This window comes from Polyodon spathula, chromosome 53 (assembly GCF_017654505.1).
Source record: "Polyodon spathula isolate WHYD16114869_AA chromosome 53, ASM1765450v1, whole genome shotgun sequence".
Taxonomy (NCBI): domain Eukaryota; kingdom Metazoa; phylum Chordata; class Actinopteri; order Acipenseriformes; family Polyodontidae; genus Polyodon; species Polyodon spathula.
In genome coordinates this window covers 1,549,700-1,567,763 of record NC_054586.1, presented here as the reverse complement: position 1 = coordinate 1,567,763, position 18,064 = coordinate 1,549,700, and the positions used below count along the sequence as shown (strand labels likewise).

The 18,064-nt window shown below is 42.1% G+C and overlaps 1 protein-coding gene across 1 annotated transcript in view; it reads right to left on the bottom strand.

The window, feature by feature from the left end:
- LOC121307126 (integrin alpha-7-like) overlaps positions 1-14,315 on the bottom strand; it is a 36,182-nt gene extending 21,867 nt beyond the window's left edge. Inside the window, exon 1 of the mRNA XM_041239254.1 lies at positions 13,694-14,315. Coding sequence (XP_041095188.1) covers positions 13,694-14,315 — 622 coding nt within the window. The remainder of the gene's footprint in view (positions 1-13,693) is intronic.
- Between the last annotated feature and the right edge of the window lie 3,749 nt (positions 14,316-18,064).

The following is an 18,064-nucleotide window of genomic DNA, read 5'->3' as shown; positions in this document are numbered from 1 at the left end:
AGCCTCTTGTACTCTGGGCTATGCCTTATTTGGCCTGACTCCACTCTGTGCTCTCAGTCAGGGGGGGCTATTTTAAAACAGTGTGAGGGACATTCCAGCCCGGCCTCTCAACCATGAAAGGGGAAACAGCATGGCTTCAGACATCACAGAACATAACATGTGGGGACACCTCAGCCTTAAGGGAATAAGCTGTCAAGATAAGGTTATAGTTATTTAGCTTACAGCAAAGAAGAACTAGGGGTGATTGAAGTCTTTACAATCTTAAAAGGAGGAGTAGACTGAGGGAAGGAGACCGTTCTTCACACAGAGTGGTGAGGGTATGGGTTACCTAGTCATGCTGAATCACTGGCAGAGTGGTGAGGGTATGGGTTACCTAGTCATGCTGAATCACTGGCAGAGTGGTGAGGGTATGGGTTACCTAGTCATGATGAATCACTGGCAGAGTGGTGAGGGTATATGGGTTACCTAGTCATGATGAATCACTGGCAGAGTGGTGTATGGGTTACCTAGTCATGCTGAATCACTGGCAGAGTGGTGAGGGTATGGGTTACCTAGTCATGATGAATCACTGGCAGAGTGGTGAGGGTATGGGTTACCTAGTCATGATGAATCACTGGCAGAGTGGTGAGGGTATGGAATGGGTTACCTAGTCATGATGAATCACTGGCAGAGTGGTGAGGGTATGGGTTACCTAGTCATGATGAATCACTGGCAGAGTGGTGAGGGTATGGGTTACCTAGTCATGCTGAATCACTGGCAGAGTGGTGAGGGTATGGAGTGGGTTACCTAGTCATGATGAATCACTGGCAGAGTGGTGAGGGTATGGAATGGGTTACCTAGTCATGATGAATCACTGGCAGAGTGGTGAGGGTATGGGTTACCTAGTCATGATGAATCACTCGTCTCACTTACTCCCATACCCAATGATCAGTACTGACTTAGTGACCCATCTCACCACTCCCATACCCAATGATCAGTACTACTTAGTACCGTCTGACCGCTGAATCACTGGCAGAGTGGTGAGGGTATATGGGTTACCTAGTCATGCTGAATCACTGGCAGAGTGGTGAGGGTATGGGTTACCTAGTCATGATGAATCACTGGCAGAGTGGTGAGGGTATGGGTTACCTAGTCATGATGAATCACTGGCAGAGTGGTGAGGGTATGGAATGGGTTACCTAGTCATGATGAATCACTGGCAGAGTGGTGAGGGTATGGAATGGGTTACCTAGTCATGATGAATCACTGGCAGAGTGGTGAGGGTATGGAATGGGTTACCTAGTCATGATGAATCACTGGCAGAGTGGTGAGGGTATGGAATGGGTTACCTAGTCATGATGAATCACTGGCAGAGTGGTGAGGGTATGAAATGGGTTACCTAGTCATGATGAAAGACCAGAGTGGTGAGGGTATGTATGGATGGGTTACTACTTAGTCATGTCTCACCACTCCCATACAGTACCCTTAGTCCGTCTGACCACTCCAGATACCTCACCCAATGGTGGTGACCGTCTCTGGGTTACGTAGTCATGATGAATCACTGGCAGAGTGGTGAGGGTATGGAATGGGTTACCTAGTCATGATGAATCACTGGCAGAGTGGTGAGGGAATGGGTTACCTAGTCATGCTGAATCACTGGCAGAGTGGTGAGGGTATGGAATGGGTTACCTAGTCATGATGAATCACTGGCAGAGTGGTGAGGGTATGGAATGGGTTACCTAGTCATGATGAATCACTGGGGTCATTTAATACCTGACTTGACAAAGATTTGGGATTAATCATCTACTAAAAACTGAACAAGTGCTGATGGACTGAATGGTCTCCTAATTCATCCCTTTTCTTATGTTCTCAAGCAGATACCATGCCTTATTAACAGAAATGTACTTTGCAAATTAAGTTTGATGTGATGTTCTGTTGCAAACCCTCTCTACTCTTTGTGAGTAGTACCAGGTGATTGTGGTTCAATTGATTTGCAACTTGATTGGTTTACACACAGCTTTTATCCAACAAGTTAGTATAATAGACAGCTTGCCTATTTGTGCTCCAGCACGAAGCGTCTCTCCCGTCCCGCACTCTCTCAGGTGCCCTCTGGAACTGTCACTCCTCTGCTAGCAAAGCTGATTTCATCTTTGCCTTTGCCTCCCACCTCTCTCTCTTGATTTCCTTGCTCTCACTGAAACCTGACTCTCTCCTGATAACACTGCAACTCCTGCTGCCCTGTCCTCTCTCTATGCCCTGTCCCATACTCTACGTCTCACTGGATGGGGGGACGGGACTCTTTTCTGTCCCCTCTGACCTCTCCTCACTCTCTTGGACATACTTGAGATGGGCTGTCCCATTACAAAACAGGTCATTTGATTAGCACCCTGACCTCCGGCAACTCTGTTGTAAAATAAATCTATAGATCAGAGTTATTGAACATCGCTGTATATCCAACAGTTTATTATTCTCATTATTATGTAATACAATTTTTGTTCCTGGGTAGTAAGTGTTATTTCCTAATTGCTTATGCCTCAAAAGGATAGAAAATGGCTATTATTCCCCACAAACTTTGCTTTTGTGACCAGGACAGTCATATTTCAAAATATCACTATTTCCAATGGGAAAACGGGCAGATGTGTGTCTTTTCGTTCACATAAAGTCAGAAAAAAACAACATATGAATCCAAATTAACATGTATTTGTACTAAAGTAATACAAAAATGACTACAAAAGATTTAGAAGTGAGTAGTTTTTCGGGATTTACAATTATACTGTAAATCACTTTCATGAATCAGCCCCCAAATGTCGTCTCCCATCATGTTCTCATATATCCTGGTGGAAGTGCTCGCCTTGCTCTTCCGAGTACGCTCCCATGTTCTCCTTGAATTTATCAAGATGAGCATCAAGGATATGGACTTTGAGGGACATCCTACATCCCATTGTGCTGTAGTTCTTCACCAGAGTCTCAACCAGCTCCACATAGTTTTTGGCCTTGTGATTGCCCAGGAAGCCCCGAACCACTGCGACAAAGCTGTTCCAAGCCGCTTTCTCCTTACTAGTGAGCTTCTTGGGGAATTCATTGCACTCCAGGATCTTCTTCATCTGTGGTCCGACGAAGACACCGGCTTTGTCCTTTGCCTCAGACAGCTTAGGGAAGAAGTCTTGAAGGTACTTGAAGGCTGCCGACTCCTTCTTTAAAGCTCTGATAAATTGTTTCATAAGCCCAATTTGATGTGCAGTGGTGGCATCAGCACCTTCCGGGAGTCCACCAGTGGCTCCCACTTGACGTTGTTCCTCCCCACAGAGAACTCGGTCCGCTGTGGCCAGTCCCGCCTGTGGTAGTGCGCCTTGGTGTCCCTGCTGTCCCAAAGGCAAAGATAGCAGGGAAACTTGGTAAAACCGCCTTGGAGACCCATCAGGAATGCCACCATTGCAGCCTCTTGATGCCATCTCAGAAAAATGCAGATATGTATCCACTTAGGCAGCTGGAACTAAACTGAACTGGTGGGCTTAAGGCCCCTGTATTTATACTACTATTTATATTACTGGAAAGTTCTAGAAAGTTCTAGAAGTTACTCCAAGTTTACTCAGCACTGAATCTATTTGGAATGTTCTGGAAAATAGGTAAATTTCAAAATATCACTGTCCTGGTCACAAAAGCAAAGTTTGTGGGGAATAATAGCCATTTTCTATACTTTTGAGGCATAAGCAATTAGGAAATAACACTTACTACCCAGGAACCAAAAAAAAAAAAAAAAAAAAAATTGTTGCACGGTGTTATATAAAAAAAAAAATTAAAAAAAGCCACCGCTTATAATTAGGTTGCATGTTGAAGTTGTGTGAATGGGGGACCTTTTTTGTGTAATGTTTCATTTAAATGCTGGATATGTGACCATGTTTGGTCCGGTTTATTTTTGCTTATTAATAAACATATTTATATATATATATATATATATATATATATATATATATATATATATATATATATATATATATATATATATATATATATATATATATATATATAATATATATTTTATAGAATACTTGTATAAAAACATGAAGGTTGCATCAATATTGAAATATCCCCACAGGCTGATTCTGACAATGACTTGTGCTAAATATTACATCACTATTTAACAAGAGGTTTCCCAGGTGTATACAGAAATGTGGTGTTTAGCTGGACAGGTGTACGTTTTGGGTCTATTAGACCCGACACTGGCTTCCATTGACCTTACACGTTACTTTTTAACCCCTATAATATTTCTGACTGTTCCTAGGTTGGGGTCACAAACATATAAACAGAGAAAAAAGAACTTTGAGATGTTTGTTTTTATTTTAAGAACTGATCTTGTATAAAAACATGAATGTGCATTTATGTAGCTTCTTATGCCTGAGGGTAATGCTTTCACTTGCATAACATGGGCAGCATCTCCAAGTATGAATCAAGATTATGGGACTCCAAGTGTAAAAAAAAAAAAAAGCACACATTTTACCAGGTGATTGTTTTTCCAGATTTGACTTAAATCACATGACATTTTCTTAGTTAACCCCCCAAAAAATCTAATTTTTTCCACATTTTGCTTAATACATAATTACTTAAGTTTTGTGTACTTTCAGCTATAACTTATAAATATTGAAAATGCGTATCACAAATTCAACATTTAAAATCAATTTGAAAATGGAAAATGCTTTTTTTTTTTAAATCTGTTTTACATTTGGCATCCAATATTAAGAGATACACCTGAAAGCCATGCTCTCTCATCATTTTAAAGTAAGTTAAATCTTTATCGCTAGCGATTAAATCTGAATAAATAAATAAAACTGAATGCTGCAGGTTTCTTTTTGTAAAAAAAAAAGGGGGGTTTGTCAAATAAGAGGAGCTCTGCCATGATTGACAGAACAACACATCGAATCAGAATCGGAGTAACACAGACAGACACAGCCACAGCCCCGCCCCAGTTAAATGTGCAAGGACTCCTCTGGCTTCAGATCTCGCTTGCAAAAGATTTATTTTTTCAGATTTACTTGCTAACAAAAAAATTAACTTACTTTAAAATACTGAAAGATCATGTTTTTTGGATGTATGTCGGCTAAATGTAGGCAAAAAAAAAAAGATTTAAAGACTGAAGCGTTTTTTCCAGATTTAATTGTCATATTGATTTTAAATGTTGAATATGTGATATACGTTTTGAATATTTGTAAATGATATCTGAAGGTACGCATTTCAAAACATTTAGGTATGTTTTTGTTAACATTTATGTATTAAGCTAAATCCGGCAAAAAACATCACGTGTCTACCTTTTGTCTATCATGTGCGATGTGATTCTGTTCTGCATTTACAAAGGAGCCTGTGAGTATATATCATCCATCCTAGACAGAAACTTTCTTCAAATAACTCCGGGGTTTTCAACCAGGGATACTTCTAAGAGTCATAGGTACACAGAATGACTCAGAAATAAAAATGAAAGTAAAAATAATGACTTTGAATTGATTTAACGGTGTTATAGATCTCTAAACCACTGTGGGTAAATTTCATTTTTGTTTGGAGTGCATCCAGGCTATTGATACACGTGTTACTCGCAAAAGAAAAATGAAGACAGAGATCTGTATTAGTCTGAATTTTGAAGTTTAATTTCCAGTATAATTTGTTTTTTTGCTTTGAACCTATTTTCATTAATAGTCCTGTTTGCTGCTGGTTGGCAGAGCAAATATCATTTAAAAGAGTGTGTCCTGCCATAAGAATGAATACATGAATATCTGATTGTGTGCTCCTGATCAAAACCACGCAGAGTTCAATGGAAAATAGTCAATTTGTGCACAAGAGCAGGGAGCAGCGTATTTAAAAACTAATCTTTGATCGTCTGCCTATAAATACAGTGTGGAGAAGACAGAAGATTCTGTGAGCCAGAAAATGCAATAATATGCAGTCTCTTTTAATCTAAATTCATGAGTGTGCAGCTGTTTGAGATTATTCCTGCACCCCTTCCTCTATCTCATTCACTCTCCTCCTCCAGCCCCACAGCCCTTCTCGCGAACATAAAGCTGCTGCAGAGCTTTCAAAGGGTTAACTGTCTGATGTCAGTCCTCCAGGTTCCCAGAAGGCCTTGCCCTGGGCCAGTGGCCTAGCACTTGAGAGAGTGCAATGCATCCCACAGCATTATGAATATTCATACAGGAGGCATTGGTGAGAGCGAGGAAGAGCCTGTATTATACTACACTTCTGTGTTTCCTTCTCTAGGGTGAAGCAAATCTATCTCCTGTGAACACAAAGACTTTGCAGTTTATTCAATTAATCAGTGCTGGGTTGTACATAGGCATGTTATTCAAAATGTAAATTGGTTTTAGAGTATAGAGTAATATAAATATATGTATAGAGTAATATAGATGTGTATATATTAATTTGTGTATAGAGTAATACAGATGTTTATGGAGTACTGTAGATGTGTATAGAGTAATATATATGTTTATAGAGTAATACTGATTAGAGGAGTGAGGTAACCAGTGGAGCACCACAGGGATCAGTATAGGTCCTCTACTATTCCTAATCTACATTAATGACTTAGATTGTGGTATAGTAAGCAAACTAGTTAAATTTACAGACAAAAGAAAAGTAGAAGTGGCAAACACCGTTACAGCAGCAATCGTCATTCAAAATGATCTAGACACTATTCAGAATTGGGCAGACACATGGCAAATTACATTTAATAGAGAAGTGTAAAGTACTGCACGCAGGCAATAAAAATGTGCATTATAAATACCATATGGGAGATACTGAAATTGAAGGAATCTATGAAAAATACCTAGGAGTTTATGTTGACTCAGAAATGTCTTCATCTAGACAGTGTGGGAGAAGCTATAAAAAAGACCAATAAAATCCAGGCTATGACCATAACCAGGGGCTCCTAGCGGGCAGCGCACAAGTGACCAGGTTTGCATCAGCATGCTTCCATCATAGAAAACAGACAGCATGCTTCCAGATAGGTGAGAGGACAGCCAGGAGAGACAGGTTCCATAGATCCCACCATACTTCTGAAGGCAGACAAGAAGAATGCTATGATCTATGGTATCAAAAGCAGCAGTTAGGTCGAGGAGGACAAAGACAGAGGGAGCAGCAGCATCAGCATTGAGCAGGAGATCATTCACAATCCGGAGCAGAGCGGTTTCAGTATTGTGATGCGGCCGGAAGCCAGACTGCAGAGATTCAAGCAGATTGTTATCTGTGAGATGTTTCATCAGCTGGCTGGCTAGAGCCCTTTCAAGAGTTTTGGAGAGAAAAGGAAGATTGGATATGGGACGGAAGTTAGATAAGACAGCCGGGTCAAGGGAGGGTTTTCTGAGCACTGACGTTACTCGGGCAATCTTGAGGGCAGCAGGAATCAGGCCTGAAGCCAAGGACAGGATAAGAGTGTGCATAATGGAAGGACCAAGGTCAGAAGCACAGAGATGGATGAGATTTTTTGCCAGGGTCCATGGGGCATGTGGCAGTAGTTGATTCCAGCAATGGGCTGAAGACATCAGCAATAGAGAGGAGAGAAGGAAGAGAGAGCAGGAGGGGCACTAAGGGGAGTTAAATAAATGTGGCAGGAGAGTGTAGAATAAATGGTGTTTGCTGTGTTCTGAAAGAAAGGAGAAATCATGGCAGGTGAGAGGAGGATGAATGGGAGATGGATTTATCCATGGCTGGATGCAGGATTTGATCAATGGTTTTGAAGAGAATATTTTGTTTACCATGTCCCATGGATATGATTACGGAGAAGTACTTCACCCTGGTAGCAGTGAGTGCATGCCTGTAGTTGCTGAGGTGATCGGTCCAAACCTCTCTGCTGCTCCTGCTCTACTCCTGTTCGTCTCATCCCTTCTCAACACCTCTCTGGCCTCTTTCCCTCTGCCTTCAAACAAGCCTCTATCACCCCACCTCCCTCCAGAACTACTTTCCTTTCTCCCTCTTACCATTCCTCTCTAAAACCCTGGAGCAGGCAGTACACCGCCAGCAATCTGCTTTTCTATCTAACCATTCTCTGCTCGACCCTATCCAATCTGGTTTCTGCTTTCCTCACTCCACTGAAACTGCTCTCCTGTCTGTCACTAACTCGCTAAACTCTGCTCGTGCTGCCTCTCTCTCCTCTGTCCTAACTCTCCTCAATCTCTCTACTGCCTTTGACAGTGTCAATCGTTTTATTCTCCTATCCTCTCTCGCTGACCTGGGAATCTCTGATACTGCTCTGGCCTGGTTCCCCTCCTACATATCTGACCACAGCTACCAGGTTACCCTACACGGCTCAGCCGCCACTCCTCACCCTCTCTCTACAGGAGTTCCCCAAGGATCAGTCTTGGGTGCTCTCTCTCTCTACACCCACTGTGCCCCCCATACCATTTCTATGCTGATGATGCTCAGATCTTCCTCTCCTTGAGGAGATTCTGGGATCAATAAGCTACTAACAACCAAACGAGCAAGATGGGCTGAATGGCCTCCTCTTGTTTATAACCTTTCTTATGTATAGAGTACTATAGATGTGTATGGAGTACTATAGATGTGTATGCAGTATGTAACATGGCTGGTATGTTCATTGCCCTGAGGACACAGACATTCGTTTTTCAAGCGCGGTTGCGGTATTTTTAATAATCCACAAACAAACAAAACAAACACCTAGCTCAAACGTAGAGCCTAAGTTCACTTTGAACAGGTCCCTGACTAACACACAGGACAGCTAAGCCGTTTACCTGTCAACAAATGAAACATGCAGGTTTAACATGGCACTTACTTTTGCTTTGCCAGCTCAGAAACAGAGCACACCTTCTGCCTCCTAGTCAGCAGCCCTGAGCAGACTGACTGAACTTCTTAAATACCCTGCACCTGGGTCTAATTTATAATTACTTCCAGGTGCATGGGATAATTAACAATTAAATAACTAAACAATTAATCAAAGCGTGCATGAGCACATGCTTTTAGGCAGGGAGGAATTTAACCCTCTCCCTGCTCACAAGTAATATAGATGTGTCTAGAGTAATATGTGTGTAGAGTAATGTAGATGTGTGTAGAGTAATATAGATGTGGTTTAGGGCACAGCAGCCTGTCAGTGGTGGTGTGAGACTGCTGTAGAGGCCAAAGCTCCAGGGACACACTGAAGTCAGAATTAGCATTCATAGACAGGGCTGTAAGATAGACACCACTGGGGCTGAACTAATACTGCAATTAACCCTGCTTAGAAAACAATGTATATGCAAGCACTCGCAGCACCAGAGCACACATTCAGAAACAGGGCTGTTTGTTAGGTCACTAATACAGTGACAGTGTCAGTGTTTATTGAAAATTGCTGACACTTTTCAAAATCAGTAAGTTCTTTCCAAAGTTCTGTATTTTGCTAAAATATGTTTAACACAACTAGTTATTTATCTTATTTAAGCATGTTCTCCTTTGTTTATTAAATATTTTCAGTAATATTGTTTTTGGAACACTGGAATAACCCCACGAATCATTACAATCACAGATCCTGGTTTTAAATGTAGTCGATTTGTTAAAGTATATCCAAATCATGATTCAATAGTAATCTCTTCTGTCTGGTAAATGACTTTCATAGATCAACCTCGTTTAACATGTATTTTCATTTTAAAACATAATTCATGAAAACACAGATATTTTAATATATTTGCTAAAATATAGATTTATTTCAAAACTACACATTTGAGACCTAGATAGTGAATGGATGTGAATGACAAGGAAAATGTATGGAATTATCTTGTTAGCAACCATCACTTTAAGCCAGAGTAAAGAAGAGATATGTTGATGGGGTAATTCTATTCTCGTCTGGTTCCTCATAGATGAATGATCTCAAAACATTGTCGGGTCTTAAAACATCCCAGTGATTCAGTATCACTAACATGACTAGGTAACCCATTCCATACCCTGAAGAAGTGTCTCCTTCCATCTATCCAAAGACTACATCATTTCCAACTCTGATTTCTGGTCTCTGTACTGCACTAAAAAAAATCACTGGGACCCTTGAAGACCCAAAGGCACGTGTTCTGTGATCAATCAGCTACTAGAACCAGATGAGCTTGATGGGCTGAATGGCCTCCTTTCGTTCATACATGTTCTTATATTCTAACAACTCAGACATATTCAACTAACAATCTGTTTTGCCTGTTTCTAACAACATAATTGAAATTCTCAAATCTGTTCAAGAGAATCTCTGGGCTTGTCTGTATTATATACCCAGCAACTTTGAATGTAAAAACTATTAAACTATAAAAAGATATAATGACTGACTCATCACTCAGTAATAAAACATATAACAAACTAAAATTGATCAAAACGGTTGGTTTTCCAAGTGGCAATTAAGAATACTGGAAACATTTAGTTGGGAGAGCATGTGTCAATAATCAGAGACGCAGAAACCGTCCCAATTCACATGACAAGGAAACAAGGAGGATATTCTGAGTCTGCTTATTAATGCAAAAAAACAGGAGCTTTATTAATACAGAGCCAACAGGAATGAAAATACTGTCATGAGAGAATCACACCCCTAAAGGCGTTGGGCGAAGCGGAGTGAGGGAATTTAACCCTTTAGTGGGATTATCTTATATTACAGACCCCTGGAGTTGTTTTGATGCTTTCATGCAATATTTTAAATCAAAACATATTTTAAAATATTATTTTATCATTTTGGTTTATTTTCGCAGTGTATGAATGCTCCTCAAAACTTCAATTCAAGATGTTTTCTGTTTCCAGTGGTGTCTTTTTTATGGTGTGTGTACTGTTTACAAAGACAGTTACATTCCGTTCAACGAACAGTCAGTTCAGCGTCTATATTATATTGCAACAGTTCAGCAGGCAGCTTACAGGACTGTAGAGCAAGCGAGGTCATTTCAAAGAGGGTTGAGCTGTTTGGGACTGAAGTTGATGACTGTAATGGGGTTGCCTTCACATAGAAGATCTTTTTACAACACAGAAGCATCTTTAAAATATGACCTTAGCGTGGGGTGGCCTTTGTACTGAGGTTGCTCTCCAGCTAGGTTTTATTGAATACAAATGTATGTTTCCTTTAACACATGAATGTTATCCATACAGCTAATTCTGTGCTTCAGGAAGGATTATTTTTTGTAGAACATTCATGTTAGAGAGCTTATGAGGAAGGATACATAAAACAAAGAAAAACTAAATACAGTTAAAATAAATACAAATGGTAATTAAGTGAGCTGTAGCATTGAAGTATAAAAGCAGTAACACCCCCCTCATTGGGCATTAACAGGTATTATGGACCTTTTGGCCCCCATTACCCAAACGGTCCTTAATGCCTGGTATGTGGAGGACCTTATTGCTTATGTAACATGTTGACTGGGAGGAACTTAATGTAAATTTCACATGGCTGAAAATCTTCATTACATTTTGTAAGAGAACCACAGTAGGGAAAGCAGATATTTATAGTCAATGAAGAAAGATAACTTCTCTTTCAAGTTTGGCAACAGCATTTTCCTCTGGCTCCCTTCCTCCCTAATCAAACACACACACACACCCCTCAGAAATATCTCAACAACAGTCACAATGCTGACTATTTTATTCCATTAACAGAGTGCAGTGTTGGAGTTATCTCTGTAACTGTGAGGGTTTTAAAGGGTTAAGACTCTCAATAACTTTTGTTAAATATTGTCAATACCAAAATCTCCAGATACTGTATGTACAAAACTGTAAGTGTGACATACAGAGGGACTGATGTATAGCCGGACAATGATATTAAGAACATAAGAAAGTTTACAAACAAGAGGAGGCCATTCGGCCCATCTTGCTCGTTTGGTTGTTAGTAGCTTATTGATCCCAGAATCTCATCAAGCAGCTTCTTGAAGGATCCCAGGGTGTCAGCTTCAACAACATTACTGGGGAGTTGATTCCAGACCCTCACAATTCTCTGTGTAAAAAAGTGCCTCCTATTTTCTGTTCTGAATGCCCCTTTGTCTAATCTCCATATGTGACCCCTGGTCCTTGTTTCTTTTTTCAGGCTGAAAAAGTCCCTTGGGTCGACACTGTCAATACCTTTTAGAATTTTGAAAGCTTGAATTAGGTCGCCACATAGTCTTCTTTGTTCAAGACTGAACAGATTCAATTCTTTTAGCCTGTCTGCATATGACATGCCTTTTAAGCCCGGAATAATTCTGGTCGCTCTTCTTTGCACTCTTTCTAGAGCAGCAATATCTTTTTTATAGCGAGGTGACCAGAACTGCACACAATATTCAAGATGAGGTCTTACTAGTGCATTGTACAGTTTTAACATTACTTCCCTTGATTTAAATTCAACACTTTTCACAATGTATCCGAGCATCTTGTTAGCCTTTTTTATAACTTCCCCACATTGTCTAGATGAAGACATTTCTGAGTCAACAAAAACTCCTAGGTCTTTTTCATAGATTCCTTCTCCAATTTCAGTATCTCCCATATGATATTTATAATGTACATTTTTATTTCCTGCGTGCAGTACCTTACACTTTTCTCTATTAAATGTCATTTGCCATGTGTCTGCCCAGTTCTGAATCTTGTCTAGATCATTTTGAATGCTCTTTGCTGCTGCAACAGTGTTTGCCACTCCTCCTACTTTTGTGTCGTCTGCAAATTTAAAAAGTTTGCTTACTATACCAGAATCTAAATCATTAATGTAGATTAGGAATAGCAGAGGACCTAATATTGATCCCTGTGGTACACCACTGGTTACCACACTCCATTCTGAGGTTTTTCCTCTAATAAGTACTTTCTGTTTTCTACATGTCAACCACTCCCTAATCCATGTACATGCATTTCCTTGAATCCCTACTGCGTTCAGTTTGAGAATTAATCTTTTGTGCGGGACTTTGTCAAAAGCTTTCTGGAAATCTAAATAAACCATGTCATATGCTTTGCAATTATCCATTATCGATGTTGCATCCTCAAAAAAATCAAGCAAGTTAGTTAGACATGATCTCCCTTTCCTAAAACCATGTTGACTGTCTCCCAGGACCCTGTTACCATATAGGTAATTTTCCATTTTGGATCTTATTATAGTTTCCATAAGTTTGCATATAATAGAAGTCAGGCTTACTGGTCTGTAGTTACCTGGTTCAGTTTTGTTTCCCTTTTTGTGGATCGGTATTACGTTTGCAATTTTCCAGTCTGTCGGTACCACCCCTGTGCCAAGAGATTGCTGCATGATCTTGGTTAGCGGTTTGTAAATTACTTCTTTCATTTCTTTGAGTACTAATGGGAGGATCTCATCCAGCCCAGGGGATTTGTTTATTTTAAGAGCTCCTAGTCCCTTTAACACTTCTGCCTCAGTTATGCTAAAGTTATTTAAAACTGGATAGGAACTGGATGACATGTTGGGCATGTTGTCAGTATCTTCCTTTGTATTATTATATTGTCAACAACTTACAGCAAGCCAAACACTGTTCATACCAAGCTCCATGACGATTGGATAAGCGGTTCTTCAATGTAAGTGGAACTTACAGCTGTACGATTCCATCCCCAGCTGGGGAAAGTGACAGTTTATCAAATATGAAGCTCCTATGAACTAGAACAGAAAGCTGCGTTGTTGTATTTATGATAGTGAGAACTTTGTATTGAGGCCGTTGCACACTGGATCTGATGTGTCGCTGTGCATAAAGTTAATTCCATGTCAGATGTGTTCATAGACATCATTCAGCATTCTCCGCAGCACACCTGTGACCCAGCATTCTCCACAGCACACCTGTGACCCTGCATTCTCCACAGCACACCTGTGACCCTGCATTCTCCACATCACACCTGTGACCCAGCATTCTCCACAGCACACCTGTGACCCAGCATTCTCCACAGCACACCTGTGACCCAGCATTCTCCACAGCACACCTGTGACCCAGCATTCTCCGCAGCACACCTGTGACCCAGCATTCTCCGCAGCACACCTGTGACCCAGCATTCTCCACAGCACACCTGTGACCCTGCATTCTCCACAGCACACCTGTGACCCTGCATTCTCCACAGCACACCTGTGACCCAGCATTCTCCACAGCACACCTGTGACCCAGCATTCTCCGCAGCACACCTGTGACCCTGCATTCTCCGCAGCACACCTGTGACCCTGCATTCTCCGCAGCACACCTGTGACCCTGCATTCTCATCTCCTGAGTGGTGCATCCAGTAAAGGCGCTCCGCGTGGAATGCAGCGTGCATCCTATTGCCTGGAGGTCGCAGGTTTGAATCCAGGCTATGTCATTGTCGACCGTGACAAGGGGGTTCCTAGGGGGCAGCGCACAATTGGCCGAATGCCGCCTGCGTAGGGAGGGCTTAGGTTGGCAGGACACAACACAGTTCAGCGCACACAGCCACATTGGATTTTTCGAGCCAAATTTTGATATATGTCCATAAAATCAACACTGTTTCACGAAAACTCATGAAACTTGGTATGGTGGTAGAGGCCTTTGGGAGGTTGTGTCAGAGCGAAAAAAAAGGTCATAGGTCACATGGTTTGGTGGCCAGATTGGATTTTTTGAGAATTTTGGCAAATTTTAAAAAATCTTCTCTGGGCTGGGCTCTTTCCCTCAGTGCAGTGTAGCTCTGGGGGACAGGCCATGTCACAGCTGTATCATTTTGAAACATTTTTCCATATTTTTGGGGGTAGGTGGCAGTGCGCCATTGTGGGTTGCGTTAATCGTTTATTATTATTTTTCCATTCATGGTTTGGCGGCCTCGTCTGTTGGGGAAGGTGTTCCATAGCCACTTCCTATCCGCGGCACTGGGATGCATGATACTGTTCATGTTTTTCCAGCCAGCCTCGCGCAGGTAGCTGTCAAGCACCAAATTCATCATTCACTCGGGCCCTCAGTGCTCATCACTGTTCATTAAATCATCTGTCAATTGCAAATCAATAAATCATCACATTGCAGACTGTCTGTGTGAAATAAAGAATCTGTATACACACACAAACATGTCTAAGCAGTAAAGAAACTTTGATAGAGAACACTAATACAACGCTATCCAATCAGTGTGGCAGAACTTGGGTGTGGTAAGACGACAGACACGTGGCTTCAATACAGCGCCCGCTAAGCACAATCAAGTGTTTATAGATCAGTGGTCTGTGCTTTGTCTCCAGATACTCTCCAGAGAATTCCAAATGAACATTCTAAGAACACACATGTCATTTCTAAACCCTGGAGCCCCACCAGGATTGGAAGACTGCCTGCCTATTTCAATTCCGAATCGCTGTAGTAACACAGTGATGAATCAAGCTATTCAGTTCTGATTGGCTCATTGAAGTGGAGAGTGCTAAAGGGCCACTTTACTAAGGACGATCTGATGCTTTGACTGGCTTTAATGTATCAGCAGGGAAAAGGACTGCCTCACAAGCAGAACTGTACACACTGCTGAAACTCCAGGGAGTCCCACAGAATGGTGCTGTGTTTCATTAAAGAACCAATTGCTGGTGTTTCAGAAGCAATTTCCTTCAGTTTTATTAGCTTTAGCTCCTGTTTTCTCTGCTCACTGTGGATATGGATCTGCAACGAGCACAAAGAGCAGACAAAGGGATATCCAATACTCTCTGTTCCCGGTACAACTTGTTAACAATGGCTATTTTAAATATAAAACAACTAACAAAAATAAGTTTAAAGAGATCATCACATTGGTATGAATAAGAGAACGTCACATAGCTCACTGGAATAAGATTCTTGCCATTACAGAAATCTTCAAATCTATTATCAACACTGCATGTGATTAAAAGTCATGTTTTGAGCTATTGTGGGTACCAACCAAGAACTAAAAAGGTCATGCTTGTACCCCAATGTATTCAATTAGCATAGCTGGGAATTCATGCCAGTGGTGTCCTGTACTGTTGCAGCAGACTGCCGACCTCAGCACCAGGCGTGAGCCACCATTGAATAGAAGTAAAATCTCAAGCCTAATTCATAGGATTTTATTTTTTGATACATATTTAATAATGAAAATAATACATTTTTCTATATTTAGCAACAGTATCTATTCGTGTTTTTTTCAGTTATCGCTCTGCTCTGAAATACCAGAACTAAAGCTAGTTTAAACAAATCTTAGTGAGCTCTAATCTCCCTCTTGATGGGATTAAATAGTATTTAAATTGTGTTGTAGCTTGTTTGTGAACTGGTTAAGAGAACTCAGACATGTGCAACACATTTTTCCCCAGCACTGTAATTTGTGGGAAACATGTTATTTGAATTTTACACTTGTAGGTGAACTTGCATAATTATTCACAACTCCTCCAGAGTTGAGGAAAAAACACTTGCAATGAACCCATAACTATTATCCACCAAGAAAAGTGAATCCAGTTCTACCCACGGGTCCAGTGGACCAACCCCCTCCTTTATTTGATGTAAGAAACAGACCACTGAAATCCATTTAACAAAATGACAAGTTAGCAAAACAATACTAATCAAATGCTTCAGAGCAGGTTCATTGCCCAGGTGCATGTTGGACTTTGTGGATTGGATCAGCAGGATGCTGAGGGGAGTTGATTGATTGGATCAGCAGGCTGCTGTAGGGGAGTTGAGGTTGTGAGGTGCTTTGTGGATTGGATCAGCAGGATGCTGAGGGGAGTTGAGGTTGTGAGGTGCTTTGTGGATTGGATCAGCAGGATGCTGAGGGGAGTTGAGGTTGTGAGGTGCTTTGTGGATTGGATCAGCAGGAGGTGCTGAGGGTCAGAGTGCTGAGTTGAGGTTGTGAGGTGCTTTGTGGATTGGGTCAGCAGGATGCTGAGGGGAGTTGAGGTTGTGAGGTGCTTTGTGGATTGTCAGCAGGATGCTGAGGGGAGTTGAGGTTGTGAGGTGCTTTGTGGATTGGATCAGCAGGATGCTGAGGGGAGTTGAGGTTGTGAGGTGCTTTGTGGATTGGATCAGCAGGATGCTGAGGGGAGTTGAGGTTGTGAGGTGCTTTGTGGATTGGATCAGCAGGATGCTGAGGGGAGTTGAGGTTGTGAGGTGCTTTGTGGATTTCAGCAGGATGCTGAGGGGAGTTGAGGTTGTGAGGTGCTTTGTGGATTGGGCAGGAGCTGTGGATTGGATCAGCAGGATGCTGAGGGGAGTTGAGGTTGTGAGGTGCTTTGTGGATTTCAGCAGGATGCAGGTGCATTGGATCAGCAGGATGCTGAGGGGAGTTGAGGTTGTGAGGTGCTTTGTGGATTGGATCAGCAGGATGCTGAGGGGAGTTGAGGTTGTGAGGTGCTTTGTGGATTGGGTCAGCAGGCTGCTGTAGGGGAGTTGAGGTTGTGAGGTGCTTTGTGGATTGGATCAGCAGGATGCTGAGGGGAGTTGAGGTTGTGAGGTGCTTTGTGGATTGGTCAGCAGGTGCTTGAGGTTGTGAGGTGCTTTGTGGATTGGATCAGCAGGATGCTGAGGGGAGTTGAGGTTGTGAGGTGCTTTGTGGATTGGGTCAGCAGGATGCTGAGGGGAGTTGAGGTTGTGAGGTGCTTTGTGGATTGGGTCAGCAGGATGCTGAGGGGAGTTGAGGTTGTGAGGTGCTTTGTGGATTGGTCAGCAGGTGCTGAGGGGAGTTGAGGTTGTGAGGTGCTTTGTGGATTGGATCAGCAGGATGCTGAGGGGAGTTGAGGTTGTGAGGTGCTTTGTGGATTGGATCAGCATGCTGAGGGGAGTTGAGGTTGTGAGGTGCTTTGTGGATTGGGTCAGCAGGATGCTGAGGGGAGTTGAGGTTGTGAGGTGCTTTGTGGATTGGGTCAGCAGGATGCTGAGGGGAGTTGAGGTTGTGAGGTGCTTTGTGGATTGGGTCAGCAGGCTGCTGAGGGGAGTTGAGGTTGTGAGGTGCTTTGTGGATTGGATCAGCAGGTTGTGAGGTGCTTTGTGGATCAGCTGCTGAGGGGAGTTGAGGTTGTGAGGTGCTTTGTGGATTGGGTCAGCAGGATGCTGAGGGGAGTTGAGGTTGTGAGGTGCTTTGTGGATTGGATCAGCAGGATGCTGCTGAGGGGAGTTGAGGTTGTGAGGTGCTTTGTGGATTGGATCAGCAGGATGCTGAGGGGAGTTGAGGTTGTGAGGTGCTTTGTGGATTGGATCAGCAGGATGCTGAGGGGAGTTGAGGTTGTGAGGTGCTTTGTGGATTGGGT